Source organism: Myxine glutinosa, chromosome 3 (assembly GCF_964187855.1).
Source record: "Myxine glutinosa chromosome 3, kmMyxGlut1.1, whole genome shotgun sequence".
In the NCBI taxonomy this organism is placed as follows: domain Eukaryota; kingdom Metazoa; phylum Chordata; class Myxini; order Myxiniformes; family Myxinidae; genus Myxine; species Myxine glutinosa.
This window is the reverse complement of record NC_136263.1, coordinates 133,490,590-133,514,806: the sequence shown is the minus strand read 5'-3', so window position 1 is coordinate 133,514,806 and position 24,217 is coordinate 133,490,590. Positions and strand designations below refer to the sequence as shown.

General features: G+C 42.6%; 1 protein-coding gene across 1 annotated transcript in view; it reads right to left on the bottom strand.

The window, feature by feature from the left end:
• Positions 1-24,217, bottom strand: part of LOC137424161 (myoferlin-like) — a 281,368-nt gene that overhangs the window by 212,904 nt on the left and 44,247 nt on the right. Inside the window, exon 4 of the mRNA XM_078773618.1 lies at positions 10,834-10,946. Coding sequence (XP_078629744.1) covers positions 10,834-10,946 — 113 coding nt within the window. The remainder of the gene's footprint in view (positions 1-10,833; positions 10,947-24,217) is intronic.

Below are 24,217 nucleotides of genomic sequence, written 5' to 3'. Positions count from 1 at the left end.
AATGCTACCAGCTTAAGATTCAATAACTATAGAGAGAATTACAATCTGGCCAAGGCTGAGCGAAGCGAGGTCAACGCTGTTTACTCCTGATGCGTGAAACACCCTGCAACCCATGCCTACAGAAAACAGACCTTTTGGAACACGGGCTGCACTTTCCATCCGCTAATGTAAAAAAAATGTAACAAAAAAAAAAGTAACGATCATGCAACCCTGGGAGTCCCCATGATCCGAAATTGAAAAATACGAAGTCGAAAAATCTAAGACCAAGCAAGCTTGCGGACCATTGAGTATACGGGCTGTATCGGGTTTCAGGGCAATTGGTTGTAAATAGTGACGAGTATGGATCCGAAGTTTCAGGGGGCAACCAACCTTCCCCCACCAAGTCCCCCCCCCCCCACCCCACCCCTCCACCTCTCGGGAGACCCCATGACCCGAAATCGAAAAATTGAAGCCTGAGCGACCGTGTGAGCCATTGAGTAGAAGGGCGGTATTGGGTTTCAGAGCAATCTGTTAGTAAATAAGGGACGAGTAGGGATTTGGAATTTTGTGGGCGGGGTAAAATCACCGGAAGCTCCCATGATCCAAAATCGAAAAATCGAAGCCTGAGCGATTGTGTGCAGGCGATTATCTTGTACTAATTTGTTATGTTTCAGAACAATCAGGCCCGTGATAAGGGAGGAGCAACAAAAATAGGAAAAAGTTAATGGACGAACGACCGGATGGATGGAACTCCGGACATCATGACCTATTTTATGTCATCTCTTCGAGAATCGAGGTAAGATGACCTCACAAAGCATGTATTAATTAATATTGTAGCTTCCCGATGTGGAATGTGATACACCAAAATGATCATCATGATCTCCTGAGGTGAGGCGAGGGGATCCAGCTAGTATAATTTTTAAAGTGATTCTTCACCATTGGGTGATATGGCAAACCAGGCAGTGGTATGCTCTCTACTGAGTGCCGTTCTAGTTTTCCTTGCTATGATTTTGATTTTGTTTGTTTTCAGCAACCACTACTCTTAGGTGTTTTTCTTCAATTTTTTATTTGTGTTTTATTTTCTGGATTCTCCTCTTTAGTTTTGGACATCGATTTCCTCTTTGGAGTTTCTGGATTTGTCCTGTCTCCTTTCTGAGCATCTCCCTCTGTCGCTCAAGTCGTTGCTTCCATAGTGGTGCCTGGTTTTATACGACATAGCCCGTAGGGCAAAGCCGTCTAGAACAGTGTTTGTCCATCTGTATGTATGTATGTATGTATGTATGTATGTATGTATGTATGTTCCCTCAAATGTATACCCATCAGAGCTGAGGATCTGGTCACGTGACAGGGTGATGCGATTACATCTGAGGTCATTATGGCGTACAATGGCTGACACCACACTCTGTCATTTGGATTCCCGTGCCGTTCAGGCTGAACATATAATCGAACATGTCATATATCACAATCGCCATGCTCTACCTTTACGTTTTTCATTCAGTGTGAAACACAAACAAACCGATTGTTAAAATGATCATCAAATATCAAAAGCAGAGACATTACGGATCTTCCAACGACACAGTATGTATAGTATAGGCCTTAGGCCCTCATGCCTCACCTTCAGGCCGCTTCGGACAAATTAAGCCCAGGTTTCTTAATACAGTAGTATCGTTTTCGTGATAATAATAATAATAATATAGTAAATATAACCAGAAAACTTTAATCCCAATGTCGTGAATGCACAGTTAATGGATTGAAGCGGTGTATGGTTCATGAATCAATGATAAGCGGTGTACGGTACTAATAACCACGGAAGTAAGGAATTAGCCTCGGTTTTTTTGATATCATTTTAATGTAATATCATTGTAAGGTATCTCGACAAACTACGATCAATTGTAGTACTCGTTTATTCACTCTGCCGATACAGGCCCGATTAACTGCCGCGCCATCCGAGCTGGGCGTAGGGATACAATGCGGTCCTGGTGTAGGGATACAACGGTGAATATTTGCAGCTTCAATCATTTTAAAATTTAAAATGTAATATCATTTTTAAAGTAATATAATTTTCGTAATAATGATAACATTAATATTATAGTAAATCTAATGGTAACACTAATCCCTTCATAGTGACTGCAAAGTTACTGGAGGTTAAAATATATCATCTTCTATAAAATTAAAATAGCGGCAGTTTTGTGTCCGTCCGTCACGCTACGTCATCACGTCTCTGATGTCATTACGGGGTACAACGGCTGACTCCACTAACCGACATTGAAATTTATATGCCGTACAGGCCGAACCTGTCGTCGAAGCATCAAACCTGTCGTCGAAGAGGTCGAACCTGTCATGTGTTTTTACACACGGTTTTTGTCATCTGTACGTTGCAGTGAGTGGAGTAGGAGACCCACTCGATCTGCACATCTTTGCCAAGCAGAGTGAATTCCAGATAAGGAGAGGAACTGAACATGCTGCAGGCTGACTAACCCACAATGTTATTCATAGTGAGATCATATAAACCCAGGAGCAGATCGAGAGTGAAACCTGGAGGGTTAATTGCTCCCAAGAAAATGTTGCTTCAGGTTCAACTGGGTGAACAGGTATCTCCCCAACTCCACTTCCTATCCCCATGTGCCTGTCCCCTCCCCTAAGGATGAAACTTGGTAGACAAGTTGGGTGTGTGACAAGAACGAACTGATTAGATTATGGTTAAGTAAGTTCAGATGGGTTATGAAAAAAACTTGGTGGATGAGTTGGGTAAGTGACAGGGGAAAGCCGATTATATTTTGTTGAAGTCTGGATGTAGATCCGACCTGTCATATCAGTAGGATACAAATGATAAACTGTTCAGCCTGGTGGAGGTATGCGCTCTACCGAGTGCCCTTCGAGTTCATGCCTGTTCTTCTGTCACTTCAAAAGTGAATGTTGATCTTTTCCAATGGAGCACAGGAAGCGGCCACCATAAATGGGAGACAGATGAACGCAAGGACAGACAACATGTTTCACAATATATAATAGATGATTTCCTATTCAAAGAACTTCAACACAGCAAGAAACTTGGCACAATGGTTGCCAACCCATGACAGTTTTTTTGCATACTGATTGAAGGTTCGTGGAAGTGCAAGAACACTGAATGGATCAGGACGCAACAGGACAAAAGGAACAGTAGAGAGATGGGGGACACCAACAGTGGAATTGAAGAACAAGATAGAGGGAGATTTGGACAAACAATGGGTGTGGGAAGGAATGGGATGGACAGGTTGGAAACAGAACTAAACTTCTTCATCACCCCCTCCCCCCCCCCCCCGCTCCCCAAGGCCTCTCCCCGTACCCCCAACTCTCTCCCTCCTCAAATGCATCGACCAAAGACGGACACCAAATTGTGCATATATTGTTGCGGATATGAGATTGGCCTCCATCCATATCCGCTTGTAAATATTCCCCTATTTCCTCCATACTTCCCAACTATCCCCAATCCCCCATTCCCTAGTCCCATTTTCTGTAAACAACACTCTGTAGACCCGACCTCCCCATATTTCCCCCATTAAATGTCGCATCCAGGTCCACCGCATCTCACGTAGACAACTATAGGACATCTTGCTAGTTATTCTTAGTCTATGTCAGTTAAGGACTCGTTTCCATTAATTCTGACTCTTCGTTGCACCAGAATGTGATTGTATGGCACCGTTAGGAAGTTTAGGACCTCCCAATACCTCCCCGCAGCTCTTCCTCATGGTACAACAACAACAACAACAACAACAGCGGCGGCGGCGCGGGGAGTGTGCGTCCTCACTCCGGCTTGGTTGGTAGGGGGTGTTGGGAGGGCACCAAGCCTTTCCAACGAGCCGCCATCGACCATGTGCTCGACGGGGTTACCAAGTAGGGGCTCGCTGTCAGCCCCTCGTCAAGGGCGGAGCCCGGTAACCCCCGCACCCAATAGAAGCGGCGGACCGATCCCATCTGGGGCGGAGCCAACGAGCCGAGGGCGTGTCACTCCCCGCTGAGCATGCGCAGGAAGAGGGAGGTGACGTCAGATGCGCCCTCAGCTTGGAGAGAGAAGGACGCCACCTCCGAGCGCTGTGACACCTCCCCGCATCTCTGGACTGGACCGTGCTTGATTCTGTCCCTGAGCCAAGGTGCACCTTGTGCTATCGACTGCCTGTCCTTCCCTGCCATCAATCCCTGTGTAAGTCAGTCTTGTTCCGTTTGTCTGTGGTCTGTCTGGGCTGGATAAGATTGTGTCTAAGTGCCTATCTCTTCTGTGTCTTTACCTCATTGCCTTGTAATCTACCCCTTTTCTCCCCCACTAATTATATCCTCCTCCGGAGGTCTTGAGAACTGTACCCCTTGCGTCGTTTCATTTATCCCAGTCGTTGTGTCCTTTCCTTCATTGATTTAGCGTAGCGCGATTTGGCCAACGTTCGAGTGGAATCGGGTGAGTTGGGGGTAATCGGGTAAACTGTGCGAACACGGCGGCCATTCCGCTCGGTCAAGCAACATCTTAAGCCGGGTCCGTAACAATTGGTGTCAGGAAGTGAGATCGGACCCGAAGCGCGCTTAACGCGCTCAAAATTACAAGCAGTGTGAAATTTGTTTTGTTTTAAAATAAAAACCCGAATTTTGAAAGTCGCGCTATGGCAGATCAAGACGGCTGGGTTCCGGTAGAGGAGAGTGAGGCAGGGTCGATCCAGGACCAAATTGAGGGACAAGAGGAGAGCGAAGCAGTGAGGGCGGCAGGTTCGCAAAATGGCGTCCTCGCGCACGAGGTTGCGGGCGCGCAAAATGGCGCCTCGCACATGGCTACGGCGGCCGCACCCACTGCACAAGTGGGAGGGATGGCCCAAATGCAGGCCCTCATGGAGCAATTTATGGTACAAATGCAGGCGTCCCTCAACCTGCAGAAGGACGGGATGAGGGCTCAGAGTGAGCAATTGGGGGTAATGAGGGACGAAGCAAGGGCTCAGAGTGAGCAATTGGGGGTAATGAGGGACGAAGCGAGGGCTCAGAGTGAGCAATTGGGGGTAATGAGGGACGAAGCGAGGGGTACCGGTGAGGGATTAGACAAGAAATTAGAGGGGTTAGACAATGGGATAGAAGGGGTGAAACATGGGTTAATGGGGGTGGAAAATAGAATGGCTGCCCAGGAGAATCAGATAGAGGGAGTGAAAAATGGGTTAGAGGGGTTAGAAAACAGTATGGAAGGCAAATTGAGGGACATGAGGGACCAAGCGGAAAGGGAAGTTTAAAAAATGGGGCAGCAGATAGAGGGGGTCAGAATGGGGGTAGAAACTAAATTGGATGCTCACAGGGAGGAAATGGAGCAGATGAGGGTGGCCTCTGGGCAGGAGATGCAAGTGATGGGAGAAGAGATCAGAAGAGGTGTGAGTGAGGAGGTCGGAGGAGTGCGTGAGGAGGTGAGGCACTGTAAGGAGCGCATGGAGAAGGAGGTGAGAAAGGGGACTGTAAAATTGCAAGGTGGTATAGAGGAGTTGACGCTGGGAGTAGAACAACTGACAGTGGGACAAAAGGAGTTGGGGGATCAGGTAAAGAAGAACACAGCGGTAATAGAGGGTTTAAAATCGACACAGAAGGAGATGAAAAAGGACGTAGGGGTAATTAAAAAAGAGTGTCAGACGGTACATGAGGACCTGACGAGGAAAATGAACAAGGTGGTAGAGGTGATGGAGGTTAAAGAGCGGGAGGTGAGGGAGCACATAGAAAAAAATAAGGTGGAGTTAGAGGAAGAACTTAAAGGGGCGCACGAGGAGATGAAGGAGGTGAAGCAGAAATTAGAAGAAGTGGAAGAAGGGGTGAGCGAAATTAAGAAGCGACGGAGAGAGGATAAGAAAGCGATAAAGGAGGAAGTAAAAGAATTGGTCCAAAGTCTGTGTTCGGATCGTGATGATGTGCTCATTAACCGGATGAGGGATTCGCAGGTGATGGAGGAGAAGCGAAGAGAAAGAGGACCCGGTGTAAGTGGTGACCAATATGGTCGTGCGTATGATGCGCCAGGTGATTTAATAAGCTTGGGGGTCGAGATGGACCCGGGTGTTCGTGAGAGGCCGTTGGTGAAGTGTGCGACAGGTCTGGTGTGCGAAAAAGGAGGTGTGCGAGAAAGTCCGACTCTGGGGTGTGTGAGGAAAAAGTGCGCGCCAAGGAGTGAGTGCGCTGTCGAGAGTGAGTCGGTCGTAGCGCGTGTGCGAGGGGGCACATGGAAGCGCGGTGTGGTGAGTGTTACAGAGGATGTAACGAGAGAGTGTACACCTGTGGTGAGTGTTACAGAGGGTGTAACGGGAGAGTGTGCGCGAGAAAGGTGTGTAACGGACGGGTGCATGAGGAAAGAGTGCGCTGTCAAGAGTGGAGGTGAGAGTAGTAAGAGTGACACGGAGCGTGAGTTGGTTGTGACAGGTGAGAAAGGAAGCACACCTGGAATGGTAGAGCATGTGTGGGAATGCACGCTGGAATTGGTAGTGAGGCACGTGGTTGGGTGTGCGAGTGAAAGCACACCTGTGATTGTCACAGAGGAGGTGACCGAGGAAGGGGCGCGAAGAGGTGTGTTGGTGAGGTGTGCGACCAACGAATGTGTGCCAAAGTGTTCGGTGGTCAGGTGTGTGACCAAGGCTGTGAGTGGAATGAGTGTACCTGGGTGTGTTAGAGAAGGTACGACGAGGAGCATGGGAACAGCTGGATGTATGGGCAAGAAAGGGGTAGCGTATGCGGGTGAGCATGCAGGTGAGGCATCGACGGTAACCGGGTTAGCGGTTAGAGCGACTTTTAGCCGAATCGGGCCCTCGGTGCATGCCGGGCTTCGCGTGCCGCGAGAACCAGCGGGGATCCGAGCCACGGCGGGTTCGAAAGGACCGCCGTACGCGATCCACGCTGTGCCTCGCTTGGAACGGCCGCGTCCGTGCTCAACTAGGCGGAGCGGGCAGCTCGATAGGAAGGGTCGTCATGGCGACCACTTTTTGTTGAGACGTGCCGGCAGGTCGAGATCGGGACATTGGATGGCTCCACGCTGAGGTGGTGCGTGGGATCTCGGCCCGGGTAAACCTCCTTCCCTGCACCGAATGCGGGACGTATCCAGCCGCTGGCACCAAACAACCCGCATTCATGGCTTGGCTGTACGAAGCCGAGCTTTAGAAGTGAATTGGCGCACCGAGAGGCATTAGTAAGTAGACTGTAATGACGAGGATAGTGTTTTGGCCCCGAAATTAGAAAAAACAAAATTTGATGATTGGCAAAGGATTGGCAGTAATGATTGGCAGATGATGGGTAGTGATTGGCAAATTTTTGATTTGTTGAAATTTGATGTGCAAAATTGGTAGTGGGAGATGCCCGATGTGGTGGGATGGCAACTCTGTCATCCCTCACAAATGGGGGGCAAAGGAGCACTAGTTTATAGGGTGTATGGCAGTGAAAACTAGCCCGGGTGGGTTAGGATATTGTGTGTAGGGATCTAGCGAAGATGACATTAGGTAACGTTAAGGTTAGTTAGTGATAAGGATACCTGTAGTGGGGACGCAGGTAGATTAGAGTGGATGATAATGACGAGGGAGCGCAATAGTTTAAAGGGACGACTGGGAAGCGCAAGTTTCAGAGGGGAGTAGTTAGCTGAGATGATGCTGTGTGAGAACTGGACAGGTGTGTGGAGCAGTGTATGAGTAGTGAGTGTTGTGGATCAGCGCAAATGCGCTTGGGGGAGAGAAGGGTGCAGGCGGCACCAAGTATGAGAGCACAGGTGTGCAAGTACAGGTGTGTGGAATACATGGAGTATTGGAATGAGTGGTGTGGAGAGAGTTGGAGTAAGTGGTACGGAGTGGTGTGCATGGTGCGAAGGTGTGGATGGGGGAAGAGTGGACCCCTTTCACGAGTAGCCGGGGCGGGTAGTGTAAGTGTTAGGTAGAGGGTATAGGTAAATTGTGGTTGGATATTGGCATTTGTGGTGCGGTTGCAGAATGGTATTGTGGATGGGTGCATTGGTGTGGTGAAATTGGCTGGTCGTGTGGCCTGTTAGTATGAGTGTGAATGGTTGGGCACTCCGCCACTGTTCGATGTCGGCCAGGTGAGGCCGTAGGTGGGCTCTGGGAGCCGTTAGTGTCAGTGGGTGCCTGAGGATCCCGGGTGTGGATCGGGCAGCCCGTGCCAGAGAGGGCACTGAGGGGGTGAGAGTGCGAGAGGGCCTTCCCCAGTTAGTTAGGTTAGGGTGAGGAGCAGGTGAGCTCGGTAGGCAACAACAGTGGTGGAGGTGTGCAGGTGGGCGGACCAGCTAGGAGCGTCACACGACCCAGCCACCAAAATTGTGCGGGGGCACCGAGTGATGAATCGGGGGAGTGAGACCCCAACTTGAGAAGCACCACAGTTTGGTCAATGGGAATTGGTTTTTAGAACCCATAGTGTAAGTTGGCCAATGGATTGGCAGGGAAAGACCCCGGGTAATGTAAAGTTGTTAAAGTCATTTAGGAAATAGTTAGGATTGATGAACCTGTCGCACCATACGCAGCCACTTACCTGAGGTGATGATGATGACTCCACACCTGTGTTCCTTTGTTCTGTGTTGCAGGAAAGGAGAATTGCTGTTGGATTGTGAGACGCATCATGACGTGGATGAGACATTGGGGTGATTCCATCTCTCCCTCCTTAGGAGGGACTGATGATGAATTGGTGATGGCAAATTTTGATGTTGAGTTGGAGATGGCAAATTTTGATGTTGAGTTGGAAATGGCAAATTTGATTGGTTAGGAGGGAGAGAAGACGAATTTGATGCTGGCATGCGTGCTCTCTCTCTATGCATAACATCTGCATGTGTTCCTCAAAGAACAGGTCCTGGATCGTAGTGTAAATATCAGTCTTGTGTAAATAATGCTCCCTACCGGCTGTATGTTTAGTTTGAGGATGCTTTCCGCGATTCGGTTATCCTGTGGGTGTGTTTCTGTGAGGAGAAGGGTGCAACGTCGCAGGGGGACATATTTACTCATTTGTGAACATCTGTAAAACTGTCGCACTCAGGGTTGAGTTAATAGTAGAGGGAACTACATCTGAGTGCCACACTAAAGTAAGTAAAAATTTATCGGGTCGGGACGCCCCGAGTTAGAGAAGGGTGCAATGTTGCGGATATGAGATTGGCCTCCATCCATATCCGCTTGTAAATATTCCCCTATTTCCTCCATACTTCCCAACTATCCCCAATCCCCCATTCCCTAGTCCCATTTTCTGTAAACAACACTCTGTAGACCCGACCTCCCCCTATTTCCCCCATTAAATGTCGCATCCAGGTCCACTGCATCTCACGTAGACAACTATAGGACATCTTGCTAGTTATTCTTAGTCTATGTCAGTTAAGGACTCGTTTCCATTAATTCTGACTCTTCGTTGCACCAGAATGTGATTGTATGGCACCGTTAGGAAGTTTAGGACCTCCCAATACCTCCCCGCAGCTCTTCCTCATGGTACAACAACAACAACAACAACAGCGGCGGCGGCGCGGGGAGTGTGCGTCCTCACTCCGGCTTGGTTGGTAGGGGGTGTTGGGAGGGCACCAAGCCTTTCCAACGAGCCGCCATCGACCATGTGCTCGACGGGGTTACCAAGTAGTGGCTCGCTGTCAGCCCCTCGTCAAGGGCGGAGCCCGGTAACCCCCGCACCCAATAGAAGCGGCGGACCGATCCCATCTGGGGCGGAGCTAACGAGCCGAGGGCGTGTCACTCCCCGCTGAGCATGCGCAGGAAGAGGGAGGTGACGTCAGATGCGCCCTCAGCTTGGAGAGAGAAGGACGCCACCTCCGAGCGCTGTGACACCTCCCCGCATCTCTGGACTGGACCGTGCTTGATTCTGTCCCTGAGCCAAGGTGCACCTTGTGCTATCGACTGCCTGTCCTTCCCTGCCATCAATCCCTGTGTAAGTCAGTCTTGTTCCGTTTGTCTGTGGTCTGTCTGGGCTGGATAAGATTGTGTCTAAGTGCCTATCTCTTCTGTGTCTTTACCTCATTGCCTTGTAATCTACCCCTTTTCTCCCCCACTAATTATATCCTCCTCCGGAGGTCTTGAGAACTGTACCCCTTGCGTCGTTTCATTTATCCCAGTCGTTGTGTCCTTTCCTTCATTGATTTAGCGTAGCGCGATTTGGCCAACGTTCGAGTGGAATCGGGTGAGTTGGGGGTAATCGGGTAAACTGTGCGAACACGGCGGCCATTCCGCTCGGTCAAGCAACATCTTAATCCGCGTGTCCGTAACAATATGTTTGATGATGATGATGATGATGATGTAACTATCGACAAGTCCTCAAGTGTTGTCATCTCAAATACCCTGCCACATGTGCTTTGGAGCGATACACAACAGGGAACGGTTGCGGTCGAATATAATTAATGATATTCGGACCGTATGTAATTGATCTAAAACAATGTTCCGAAAAAGCACAGAATGTGTTTGAATTCCATACGCCAAGTAATGAATCGCTCATTCAAAAGTGACATAAATGCATTGAATCAATTACAAGGAAATTACTTTGTAATCCTTTGAGAGTACACAAATTTTTGTTTCTCGACCAAAAGAGTGGGGGCCAGGGGTGGAATTGATATGCTGTCTCCCCTCCTCCAAAAAGTGGGGGGATGGGGGGGGGGTGGGGGTAGATGACATCCAAGGCAGCCGGGTCCCCAACTTAAAGTCCGTCCGATGGATGGTGCACCCATTGATGTATCGCCTAGCCTGGGTAACATCAGGTTGACAGTTTATAGCTGCATCAAGATTCAAGTCCATTCAAGATAGCTCAGAGGTGAGTGCACATACTTTTAGCTATCCTGCCAGCCCCTCCCCCATAACTTGTTTAATATCACACAGAAATGAATGCATGTTTTAAATGTTTACTAACCTGTCCAGCATTTAGGTGGGAATACCTGTCATAGAGTACAGGCTCACGTAGGCTTCCATACATATTCAGGTAGCATGGACCAAATTTTGGCAAAAATCCAATTGCATCATTCGCTGCAAAAGAAAGCAAAATGTGCTGGTTAATATATATATATATATATATGTTTAACACATATGTATGTGTGTGTATGTGTTAAACCTCCTAGATTTGTAAAGCAATATATGTAAAGGACGTTTAACATTGTATTTAAGACGACTGGGATGCATGCTCGCAGGTAAATGGTGATGTGGTGTGTCATCGTGATGAGCTTTAAGAAAGGCGAAACCATGGTCGACAACACCACAATCATTTACTTGTGATCATTAATGCTCAGAATTTGAAAATAGACCCGAGTGTGCACTGGCTTTGCTAAAGCTATCTGGGCAGGAATCGAAGCAGTATCCATAAACGCCATGATGCATTTATCAGGTCAGAAGGGCCATATTCTGTTATATACAGGGTGATTGAAAAGTAACTCCCTATTTTAAAATACTTATAATTTATTTTTTAACGACAATTTTTACAAGAAATGGATATAAGAAGAAAGCGTATAGCATGAAGTTTTATTTAAAATTCGATATGGGTACCAGAATTCGCCACCAGCTTCTCAAGCCGCCCGGGAACCGCGTCAACTGATTTCACCAGGAACTCTTGTGGGATGGAAGACATAACTTCTCGTATTCGCCCTTCAAGTTCTTCCAAAGTCGTTGGTTTGGTACAGTAGACTTGCTCTTTTACCCAACCCCAAAGACAAAAGTCACATGGTGTTAAGTCAGGGCTCCTGGCTGGCCACTCATATGGACCACGACGACCCATCCATCTCCCAGGGAAGTGGGCATTCAGCCATTCACGAACAACAATAGCAAAATGTGGAGGAGCGCCATCTTGCATGAAAAACAAATCTTCAACATTCTCCGAAGCACTGATAATTGGCCAGATTTCGTCTTGCAGCATGGTGAGGTACCTTTTGGCATTCATGGTATCGCGAAGAATGAAGGGACCTACAATCCTTTCCGAAGTCATTCCACACCACACCGTTACCTTGGGCCGATATTGCGTTTTTTCTGAAATAACACGAGGATCTTCTCCTGCCCAGTAATAGCAGTTGTGACGGTTCACAAACCCACCAATGTGAAATACCGCTTCATCAGACCAGAGGATATTTTTAAAGAGATCAGACCAATCTTCATACCAAGCCAGCATCACCTCCCCAAACTCCATGCGAATGTCGCAGTCTTCAGCAGAGAGTGCTTGACAGTAGTCAAGTCAAGTAGTAACAGTAGTCAAGTTTCTGAAAAAAAACCAACACAGATTAAATTCCCATACATTAAGGAACAAACACTAAAAATTTGAGAAAAAATATTACAATAAATAAATAATTTCTAAATATTTTAAAATAGGGAGTTACTTTTCAATCACCCTGTATATATATATATATATATATATATATTATATATTATATATATATATATATATATATATATATATATATATATATATATATATATATATATATATATATATATAAAAATATATATACATGTATATATACATATGTATATATATATATATATATATATATATCTGTTATAGCATGCACACGAGATTTTTTGAATGTCCCTTCTTCTCTATTGCTTTGGCATTTTATGCAAGCTGTGGAATGTCCCTACTTTTCCATACTTTGCCACATGGCACATACCATATAAAGGGACCTTTTCTATGCCGTGGCATATATACGAGTATATACAGTATGTATATCGTACACCACGGCCTTAGGAAGAGGAACTCCACTACTCACAAGGCTCTCTCGCTGAGAGGATCTGGTGAGCAGGATCAGCATTAGGAAAACGAGCCACACAGCCGCAGCTGAAGCTAACATCATAAACAGGTAACAAATCTCATCTGAGTCTCTCTCAGCAAACGCTCAGTGGACACAAAGTTTGACCAGTGATAGCCAAGGATTCTCCGAAGAGACCTTGGTACCAAAGGAGTTAAGTCTTTGTCTTAGATACTTGGTCAGAGTCCAAGTCTCACATCCGTAGAGCAAGACAGAAAGCACCAAGGAATTAAAGACTCATACTTTCATCCTTATGCATAGGCACGGACAGTGCCACACCCCATGATCCAGTGAATACATGACTCTCCAGGTCCGACCCAGACATCCATCAATGACTGGCTCACAACATGTGGAGACTTGAATATCACTGCCAAGGTAAGCAAATCTCTTTGTGACCTCAACCTCCTCACCACAAACAGGTACAGACAGAATAGCAGCATCCAATATGTCATTGAAAGCCTAGATTTTCATTTTGATCCAGGAGACCTGTAATTAATTCCAGTGACTCCGACTCCTCATTCAGCTACTGGAGAGCCCCATAAGGATATCCAGAGTCTGCATCATCTGCGAAATAAAGGTCAGAGATCTTGACATTCTGAAATGATGCACCGCAGCTTGATCTCTCCGACATCTTCCCAATAATACAGTCCATAGAAATACTGAAAAGTGTGGGGGCCAGTGCACAGCCCTGATGAGCACTTGTAACAACTGGACATAAGTCAGAGATGGGCCTACCACATCTCACAGCACTCTCAGTACCAGCGTATAGTTCAGAAATCTGATTGATCAGTTTTACTGGCACTGCATGAAGACCAAGAATCCTCCAGAGGGTATCCTGTTTCACTGAATCAATTTATTTGTGGAGATCAACATAGGCTGCAAGCAGCCCCTGCTGAAACTCTCGTCTGTATTCGGTGAGGACCCGAAGAGCAAGGACATGGTCAATCGTTGTCCTCTTTGGTGTAAAGCCGGACTGTTCTGAGCACTGGGGCTCAAGCAGATGGTGGCAAACCCTAACAATAATGATCCGAGCAAAGATCTTGCCCAGCACTGAGAGCAGCGTCACCCCTCGGTAGTTTTTGCAGTCCTGGCGATCACCCATTCCTTTCCAGACAGGGACAACAAGGCCCCTCTTCCAGTCAGTTGTGATTATGCCTGTGCTCCAAACAGAGCACAGGACTGCATGCAACAACATGAGTACAGCATTTCCATCAGCCTTGAGAAGCTCAGCATGGATGCCACAAATCCCAGGAGCTCCCCCACCTTTCAACAGATTCACTGCAGCCTGCATTTCCACAAACGATAGCGGTTCACAGTTGATTGGAGGGTCAGCAATAGGGATAGTAACATCCCTGACTTCCAACTCAACAGCTGGTGGGTCAGCCTCGTACAGCCGTTCAAAGTAACCGGCCTAGCGGGCGTTCACTTCAGACTCCCCTGTCAAGAGCTCACCACCCTCTGCTCTAACTGCAGTACACTGAGGGGCAGGCTTGGAGGAATGCAATCCATAGATTTCCTCTGTCAGCACAATCAGAATCACCTGACCACAGGTGATGCTCTACCATTTCCCAGATTCGTCCCACATAGGCCTCCTTGTCCACTCTCAGTGAGTATATAGTTTTAAGCCACAGCTCCTTGAACAGATCAGCTCTGCCATCAAGCCTGGCCCTGCGACTCTGGTCAATGGTATCCATTGTCCCTTGGGAGACAAAGTTCCTCTTCGCCTGACAGTGGGTTCCAAGACAACCACAGGCAACACATCAAGGGTTGTAATCTGGAAGGCACTCCCATAACTCTTCAGGATCCACCAAAACAAGCAGACCCCCCCCCCCCCACACCCTCTCCCAGATCCCCACTCAGTCTGTTTGCAAACTCCACAGAGCTACCGTCTCATTCTTGAGCTTGTCAACATCCAGCCTATTTTATTTTCTTTCAAAATCCAGGAATGAAGGTGGATTTTCCAAAATAAATCGGATTCAGTCAACTATATTGACTTGAACCCAGGAGGTGGTTATAAAAAGGATGCGAGGATGTGTAAAATGCCCGAGATATGATCAGGGAGATGTTTTTGACCATCTCTTTGAATTATGGCCTCTGATCATTGCTGAGAGAGTAGCAACAGCATGTCCAAGATGACCAAGATGGAATCAAAACTGATGGTCAAAGATCAGACCGTTTCTGCCAGATATCAGGCTGTTTGAAAAGAGAAAAGACTTGACATCAGCAGTGATGTTGGATTCCATGACTTTCTTTTTGTTGGAATTAAGCTTACTTGTGTCTGTGGTTCAGAGGAACTATTTTTGCACTCTTTTTCTAAATGAGAGTGATGCAGACATCCATGCAGATGGGAGGAAGTCAAAGGAGAATGACATGCTGAAAAGAGCAGACAAAAGAGAAGCAAGAGCATTAAATAATGATCTGACAACATGGACACCTATTCCATTATGGCCCATTCACTGGCATCACTAGGGGAGTTCGGGGGGTGCGGACGCACCGGGTGACACTATCAGAGGGGGAGACACCAAATTTTTGCAGTGTTTCAACAGAAATTTATTAATTTTTATAAAAAATATCCCTGTAGTTAGTTATAATAATAATAATAATAATAATGCATTTATTTTATATAGCGCTTTTCAGGAAGCCCAAAGACGCTTTGACAGAGTGCAAAACATAATGCATAGCAAAACATAAAAACAATTGCAAAAAAAGAAGAATCAATAGGGAAATATTCAAAGCACAAAGGAGGGAGAAGGAGAGGAGATAGTCAGGGGTTAGATGCTGTGGGTTAAATGTTGAATGCAGTGTTAAACAGGTGGGTCTTGAGGGATGTTTTGACAACAAAAACATTTTCCGTAAGCCCAGCTTACATGTATCAATAAACCTACAAGAGTAAAACTCTATGCTAATTTACTTTTTGAACCTTCTAATGCGCTCCGGTCAGAGCGGTCATTATTACCCAATTACAATGACGTTTCGAATCACGTGGTTTCGTCTGCACACGCTGCTAGCACGCGCTGTTTTCGTTTCCGCTGGTGTTTTTATAGTCGCTGCCTTTGTCAAATTTTCTGGTGTTTTAGCTACAATATTGTGGTAATTAGTATTTCTGAACCTATATCAATAACTTTTTTGAGAATGAAGTAGTAATTAAAGGAAAAGAAGCAAAAAAAAAAAAAAAGGCTTCTGCTCTGTTACTAATAATGTTGTAACTAATAATGCTGTAATTCAATGTAGAAATATTTTACAAAACAATTTTGTTGTTAGTATTCATATAATCTAAGAAATATTACTGTAATAACTGCCAACCAGATGAGTTTTCATAACCAAGCAAACCTTTCATTTCGGTTTTGCCATGCTAAAGGTTATGGCGGTGTAGCAGCTGTGGGAATGAGGTTTTAATGGTGGTTCACACCTTGTTTTTCTTAACAGCACTTTACATATTGATTTTTGTGACGTACACCGGAAACATTAGGCCCCATAGCTATTTCCATCTTTTAATTAGTGAAGTCTTTATAAGTTTCACGATCTGGAGTGCGATCATTTGGTGACGCGATTTGTAGCGGCCATGTTTGTTCTACGAACCGGAGAACATCGTGCTGAGAGTGAACACTGAACACTCTTGTGAGAGATTAATTAAGGATCCATAGTTGGTATGTAATCAGTAATCTCATTCGTTTCCTTGATACATAAAACGTTTATCACATTGGTCGTTTATAGGACATTTGTTTCTTTATCTGGAAGAATTCGATTTGATGTGTAATCATTGTTAACGGTCCGTATTCGCCATTGCTGTTTTCTCGTACAGAACGACAAGAAGTGTAATTGTTTGCATCGAAGCCGAAATTGTGAATTGCAATTTTTGTAGCTTGTAATGAGATCTGTCGGTAATTTCATGCTCATTTCTCATGTTGTAGTTTCACGGAGCCAACGAATAAACAGCTTCTGTACGAGACCCAAGGTTTCCTGAGATGTCATTTGCGCAGTGCTCCTCTATTACATAACCTGAACCATACCGGTTACAATTGCATTTAAGCAATTTACAACGATATTTATCACATATTAGTCTATATTTTTACAACTGTATATTTTGTTTCAAATATTGCTAATTTGTCTTTTTTTATTGTGCAGGAATATTCTATCATGCCACATGGAGTGCATAAATCAATATCAAAGAGGCCAAGTGGATGCCAGCAAAGAAAAGCAAAAGAGGCAAGAATTACATCATTCAAAACACTTGCTGGATCCATGCTTCAATATGTCAAAAGACCGGATGATGGCCAGGGTTCATCAAAAGATACTGCTCGTCAGTCTCCAATTGATAAAGCTGATTCTTCTGATGCTAGCATGCATTCTGCAGAAGAGCAAGGAGTGGAAATGGCAGAATTTGAAGCAGAAGAGAGTGCTGAAAGTGACTCTAGCCATGATACTGGAAATGAGATGAGTGACGTTAAGGAGAAAGATTTGCAAATTTTATGTGATGTTTCTTTCTGGGAGATACCAGTTCCAGATCATTTTCGGGTTGAAATCATCAAAAGGGGAAGTGCTTCTTTCCAGAACAAAGATGGGCCTTTCAGTGTTGTGGCAAGGCAAGATGCAAAAGCAAAGGGTGATCACCAGCTCTCAAAAAAGTGGTTTTACAAGGTGATGCCAAATGGTGATAAAATTCTGCGGTCATGGATGGTTTAGTGGTTTACTCACTCGTCAGCGAGAATTTATACTGTTTTTGCTGCCGACTGTTTGCCGTTAGTGCTACAGATACGACATCCAAATTTGTGACTGGGTTTCAGAAGTGGTGGAAACTGAGCCCAAAAGTACATAACAATGAGACATCCGAAGAGCACCTACGTTGCCTTGAAAAGTGGAAAACATTGGCAGCAGGACTGAGGCTGCACAAAACCATTGACGCTGAAACTATTGCTTTGATGGAAATGGAGAAGAAAAAGTGGAGGGACATCTTGCACAGATTGCTTGATATTACATTGTTTTTTTGCCAAGCAGAATCTGGCATTCTGTGGCCACAGCGAAGATGAATCTTCATTGAATAAAGGGAACTTTCTTGAGATGGTTGAGATGCTTTCAAAATATGATCCAGTGCTGAAAGAGCACCTAATGAGATTAAAGCGCAGCACATGTAAACTTAAAGTATCAGTCTCTTATCTTGCACCAAAAACTCAGAACGAGTTTATAAGTGCCCTGGCAAATCATGTGAAGGAGAATCTTGTCATGGACATAAAGACTGGAAAGTACTTTGGGATCATGTTCGACAGCACACCTGACATATCACATACTGACCAGATGTCCGAAGTGATCAGATATGTAACAAGTACACATACATTCAAAGTACACCGCCCCTATGCCAAATAATTAAATATCCTATAGCGCGGCATTGCCGGGGCGCCTCCGGCGCCCGGCAATACCGCAGTGCAGCTCATAGAGGCTGCATTGGGAGGGAGAGGTGTACACTAATTGATTGATTAATTGTATAATTAAAATCAATAAAAGATTATCACAAAATATTTTCTTAATCAATTGGCTAATACCATAACAAAACCACTCGTGCTTCATCCGAAGATGTATCTTTTAGAAATTTAATTAAATAAGTCATTAATAAAAAATTAAATAATTAATTGATTAATCAATAAGTAATTCATCGATTAATCAATAAATAATGAATCGATGAAATGATTAATCAATTAATCAAAAATATCCTTGATAGCCACATCACCTGGTCACTCATGTCCAAATATTAGCTTCTGAGCTCAAAAGGTGCCTGAAATATTGGCCAAATGAGAAAGAAGATAAATAAATGATTAATAATGAAAATAAATAAATAATAATCATAAAAAAATAAAATTATTAATCAATTCGGTCAGAGAACACATAAACCACCACCATTTCATCAGAATCTGTAACTTTAAAAAAAAATTTTTTTTTGTCATTAATCAAATAATTAAATGATTAATCGATTAATTGATTAATTGATTAATTAATAAATCAACAAGTACAGATACATTCAAGGTACACCGCCCCCATGCCAAATAATTAAATATCCTACAGAGCGGCATTGCCAGGGTGCCTCCGTCGCCCGGCAATACCGCAGTGCAGCTCATTGAGGCTGCATTGGGAGGGAGAGGTGTACACTAATTGATTGATTAATTGTATAATTAAAATCAATAAAAGATTATCACAAAATATTTTCATAATCAATTGGCTAATAGCATAACTAAACCACTAGTGCTTCATCCGAAGATGTATCTTTTAGAAATTTAATTAAATAAGTCATTTATAAAAAATTAAATAATTAATTGATTACTCAATAAATAATTAATCGATTAATCAATAAATAATTAATAGATGAAATGATTAATCAATAAATCAAAAATATCCTTGATAGCCATATCACTTGGGCACTGTCATGTCCAAATATTAGCTTCCGAGCTCAAAAGGTGCCTGAGATATTGGCCAAATGAGAGAGAAAAAAAAAAAAGAAGATTAATAATGAAAAAAAATAAATAATAATCATAAAAAAATTAAATTATTAATCAATTTGGTCAGAGAACACAAAAACGACCACTATTTCATCAGAATCTGTAACTTAAAAAAAAAATTTTTTTTTGTCATTAATTGAATAATTAAATAATTAATCAATTAATTGATTAATTAATAAATCAAAAACAGCCTTTGCAGCCAAATCACCTGGTCATTGGCGTGTCCAAATAACAGCTTCCTAACTCAAAAGGTGCCTGAGTTAATGGTCAGAAGAGAAAGGAAATTTGATTAATTAAATAAGTACTTAATTAATCGCTAATAATTAAATAACTCCTCAATTTATTGATTAATCAAAAAACAAAAAATACAGTTTTTGACAAAGCACTTTCTCACTATTGTGCCAAAATTTCAGCTTCCTAGCTCAAAGGATGGCTGAGATATCGCCCGGACAACCAAACAAACAAGAAAACAAACAAGTACAGATACATTCAAAGTACACCGCCCCCATGCCAAATAATTAAATATCCTCCAGCGCGGCATTGCCGGGGCGCCTTTGGCGCCCGACAATACCGCAGTGCACCTCATAGAGGCTGCATTGGGAGGGAGAGGTGTACGCTAATTGATTGATTAATTGTAGAATTAAAATCAATAAAAGATTATCACAAATTATTTTCTTAATCAATTGGCTAATAGCATAACTAAACCACTCGCGCTTCATCCGAAGATGTATCTTTTAGAAATTTAATTAAATGTCATTAATAAAAAATTAAATAATTAATTGATTCACCAATAAATAATTAATCAATTAAATGATTAATCAATAAATCAAAAATATCCTTGATAGCCACATCACTTGGTCACTGTCATGTCCAAATATTAGCTTCCCAGCTCAAAAGGTGCCTGAGATATTGGCCAAATGAGAAAGAAAATAAATAAATGATTAATAATGAAAATAAATAAATAATAATCATTAAAAAATTGCATTATCAATCAATTCAGTCACAGAACACATAAACCACCACCATTTCATCAGAATCTAACTGGGAAAAAAAATAAAAATTGTCATTAATCAAATAATTAATCGATTAATTGATTAATTGATTAATTAATAATTGATTAATCAATAAATCAAAAATATCCTTGATAGCCACATCACTTGGTCAGTCATGTCCAAATATTAGCTTCTGAGCTCAAAAGGTGCCTGAGATATTGGCCAAATGAGAAAGAAGATAAATAAATGATTAATAATGAAAATAAATAAATAATAATCATAAAAAAATTAAATTATGAATCAATTCGGTCAGAGAACAAATAAACCACCACCATTTCATCAGAATGTGTAACTTAATTTTTTTTTTTTTTTTGGCATTAATCAAATAATTAAATAATTAAATAATAAATAAATAAATAAATAAATAATAATCATAAACAAATGAAATTATTAATCAATTCGGTCAGAGAACAAATAAACCACCACCATTTCATCAGAATCTGTAACTTAAAAAAAAAAATTTTTAGTCATTAATCGAATAATTAAATAATTAATCGATTAATTGATTGATTAATTAATAAATCAAAAATAGCCTTTGCAGCCAAATCACCTGGTCATTGGCATGTCCAAATATCAGCTTCCTAACTCAAAAGGTGCCTGAGTTAATGGTCAGAAGAGAAATGAAATTTAATTTATTAAATAAGTACTTAATTAATCGCTAATAATTAAATAACTCATCAATTAATTGAATAATCAAAAAACAAAAAATACTGTTTTTGACAAAGGACTTGCTCACTATTGTGCCGAAATTTCAGCTTCCTAGCTCAAAGGATGGCTGAGATATCGCCCGGACAAACAAACAACCAAGAAAACAAACAACCAGAGTGAAAACTGAGTACTCTCTTTCAGCGTGCGTCACTGCCGAGCCCCCTTCGGTGCCCGGCAATGACGATTTGCAATGCCTGGAGAAGGCATAGGAAAGGAGCGGTGTACAAAAATATCCTTTGCAGCCAAATCACCTGGTCATTGGCATGTCCAAATATCAGCTTCCTAACTCAAAAGGTGCCTGAGTTAATGGTCAGAAGAGAAATGAAATTTAATTAATTAAATAAGTACTTAATTAATTGCTAATAATTAAATAACTCATCAATTAATTGATTAATCAAAAAACAAAAAATAACGTTTTTGACAAAGGACTTGCTCACTATTGTGCCGAAATTTCAGCTTCCTAGCTCAAAGGATGGCTGAGATATCGCCCGGACAAACAAACAAACAAACAAGTACATACATTCAAAGTACACCGCCCCCATGCCAAAAAATTAAATATCCTACAGAGCGGCATTGTCGGGGCGCCTCCGGCGCCCGGCAATACCGCAGTGCAGCTCATTGAGGCTGCATTGGGAGGGAGAGGTGTACACTAATTGATTGATTAATTGTATAATTAAAATCAATAAAAGATTATCACAAAATATTTTCATAATCAATTGGCTAATCGCATAACTAAACCACTAGTGCTTCATCCGAAGATGTATCTTTTAGAAATTTAATTAAATAAGTCATTATAAAAATTAAATAATTAATTGATTACTCAATAAATAATTAATCGATTAATCAATAAATAATTAATAGATGAAATGATTAATCAATAAATCAAAAATATCCTTGATAGCCACATCACTTGGTCACTCATGTCCAAATATTAGCTTCCCAGCTCAAAAGGTGCCTGAGATATTGGCCAAATGAGAAAGAAAATAAATAAATGATTAATAATGAAAATAAATAAATAATGATCATAAAAAAATTAAATTATTAATCAATTTGGTCAGAGAACACATAAACTACGACTATTTCATCAGAATCTGTAACTTAAATTTTTTTTTTTTTTTTGTCATTAATCGAATAATTAAATAATTAATCGATTAATTGATTAATTAATAAATCAAAAATAGCCTTTGCAGCCAAATCACCTGGTCATTGGCATGTCCAAATATCAGCTTCCTAACTCAAAAGGTGCCTGAGTTAATGGTCAGAAGAGAAAGGAAATTTGATTAATTAAATAAGTACTTAATTAATAGCTAATAATTAAATAACTCCTCAATTTATTGATTAATCAAAAAAAAAAAATACTGTTTTTGACAAAGGACTTTCTCACTATTGTGCCGAAATTTCAGCTTCCTCGCTCAAAGGATGGCTGAGATATCGCCCGGACAAACAAACAAGAAAACAAGAAAGCAAGAAAACAAACAAACAACCAGAGTGAAAACTGAGTACTCTCTTTCAGCGTGCGTCACTGCCGAGCCCCCTTCGGTGCCCGGCAATAACGATTTGCAATGCCTGGAGATGGCATAGGAAAGGAGCGGTGTACAAAAATTCAGTTACAGATTCTGATGAAATGGTGGTGGTTTATGTGTTCTGTGACCGAATTGATTAATAATTTAATTTTTTCATGATTATTATTTATTTATTTTCATTATTAATCATTTATTTATTTTCTTTCTCATTTGGCCAATATCTCAGGCACCTTTTGAGCTGGGAAGCTAATATTTGGACATGACAGTGACCAAGTGATGTGGCTATCAAGGATATTTTTGATTTATTGATTAATCATTTAATCGATTAATTATTTATTGATTAATCAATTTTAATTTTTTTTCTTAATGGGTTATTTAATTAAATTTCTAAAAGATAAATCTTCGGATGAAGCACTCATGGTTTAGTTATGCTATTAGCCAATTGATTATGAAAATATTTTGTGATAATCTTTTATTGATTTTAATTATACAATTAATCAATCAATTAGTGTACACCTCTCCCTCCCAATGCAGCCTCTATGAGCTGCACTGCGGTATTGCCGGGCGCCAAAGACGCCCCGGCAATGCCGCGCTGTCGGATATTTAATTATTTGGCATGGGGGCGGTGTACTTTGAATGTATGTGTACTTGTTTCTAGGATTTTTTCCTTTAAAGGGGGAAAAAGCTGCCGACCTCAGTTCTGACATTCTTAAAAAAACTGGAAAGTGATGGACTGGACATAATGATGTGCCGCGCTCAAGGTTACGATAATGCTGCCACTATGGCTGGAATCCATGGAGGTGTACAAGCCATTCTCAATGGAAAGAACAAGAAAGCTATTTTTAATGTATGTGTGGACCATTCGCGTAACTTGTGTGGTCAGCACTCTTTTGCTGAAAATGCATCGTGTGTGATATATTTTGGAACTCTTGAGACAATGTTTTCTTTCTTTGCTGCTTCCACCAATCGATGGGATGTGTTAATTGACCATACTGGAGTGTCATTGAAAAGGCTATCAACAACACGCTGGAGTGCTCATCATGATGCAGTTAAGCCAGTTAAGGAAAAGTTTGATAAGTTCGTGGCTGCGATTGAAGCTCTTTGTGATCCACATGAAAATTTGGACACAAGAGGAGCAGCACATGGTCTTTTGCCTGCTGTCTGTGATTTCACTTTTCTGTACTACCTGTACTTCTGGTGTGATGTACTTCAGGAAGTTAATCTTACACAGCAGTACCTGCAGACTAAGGGCTTAACTCTCGACAAGGTGGTGCCAAAGCTAAAGGCGCTAAGACTTTTTCTGCACGAGGAACGCAGTTACCTAGTGGAGCATGTAATTGAATAGGCGCTTTTATAATCAGACGAATATGGAATTGCAGTGGAGAGAAGAGCCAGGTTCAAGAAGAGGATGGCAGGGGAGCAGAAAGCGATGCTGGACGCACTCTGCAAGAAGAAAATAAAAGGGCGATGCTTGAGTGCATTGATCGCTTTCATTCTGAACTCCAGATCAGATCAAGAGCCATCAAGGAAGTAGCAGCCATGTTTGAGGCTGTTCAAGTGAAGAGTCTCATATCTGCCACTGAAGAAGAGTTGAAGGTGTCCATTCCAAAATTGACCACTTTCTATGATGAGGTATCCAAGAGTGAGCTTTTAATAGAAATACCAAGGCTGAGAAGGCACCTGAAAGCAGCAGAGATTGATCTGGAAGAAGCCAAAGATTGGGCAACATTAGACGTTTTG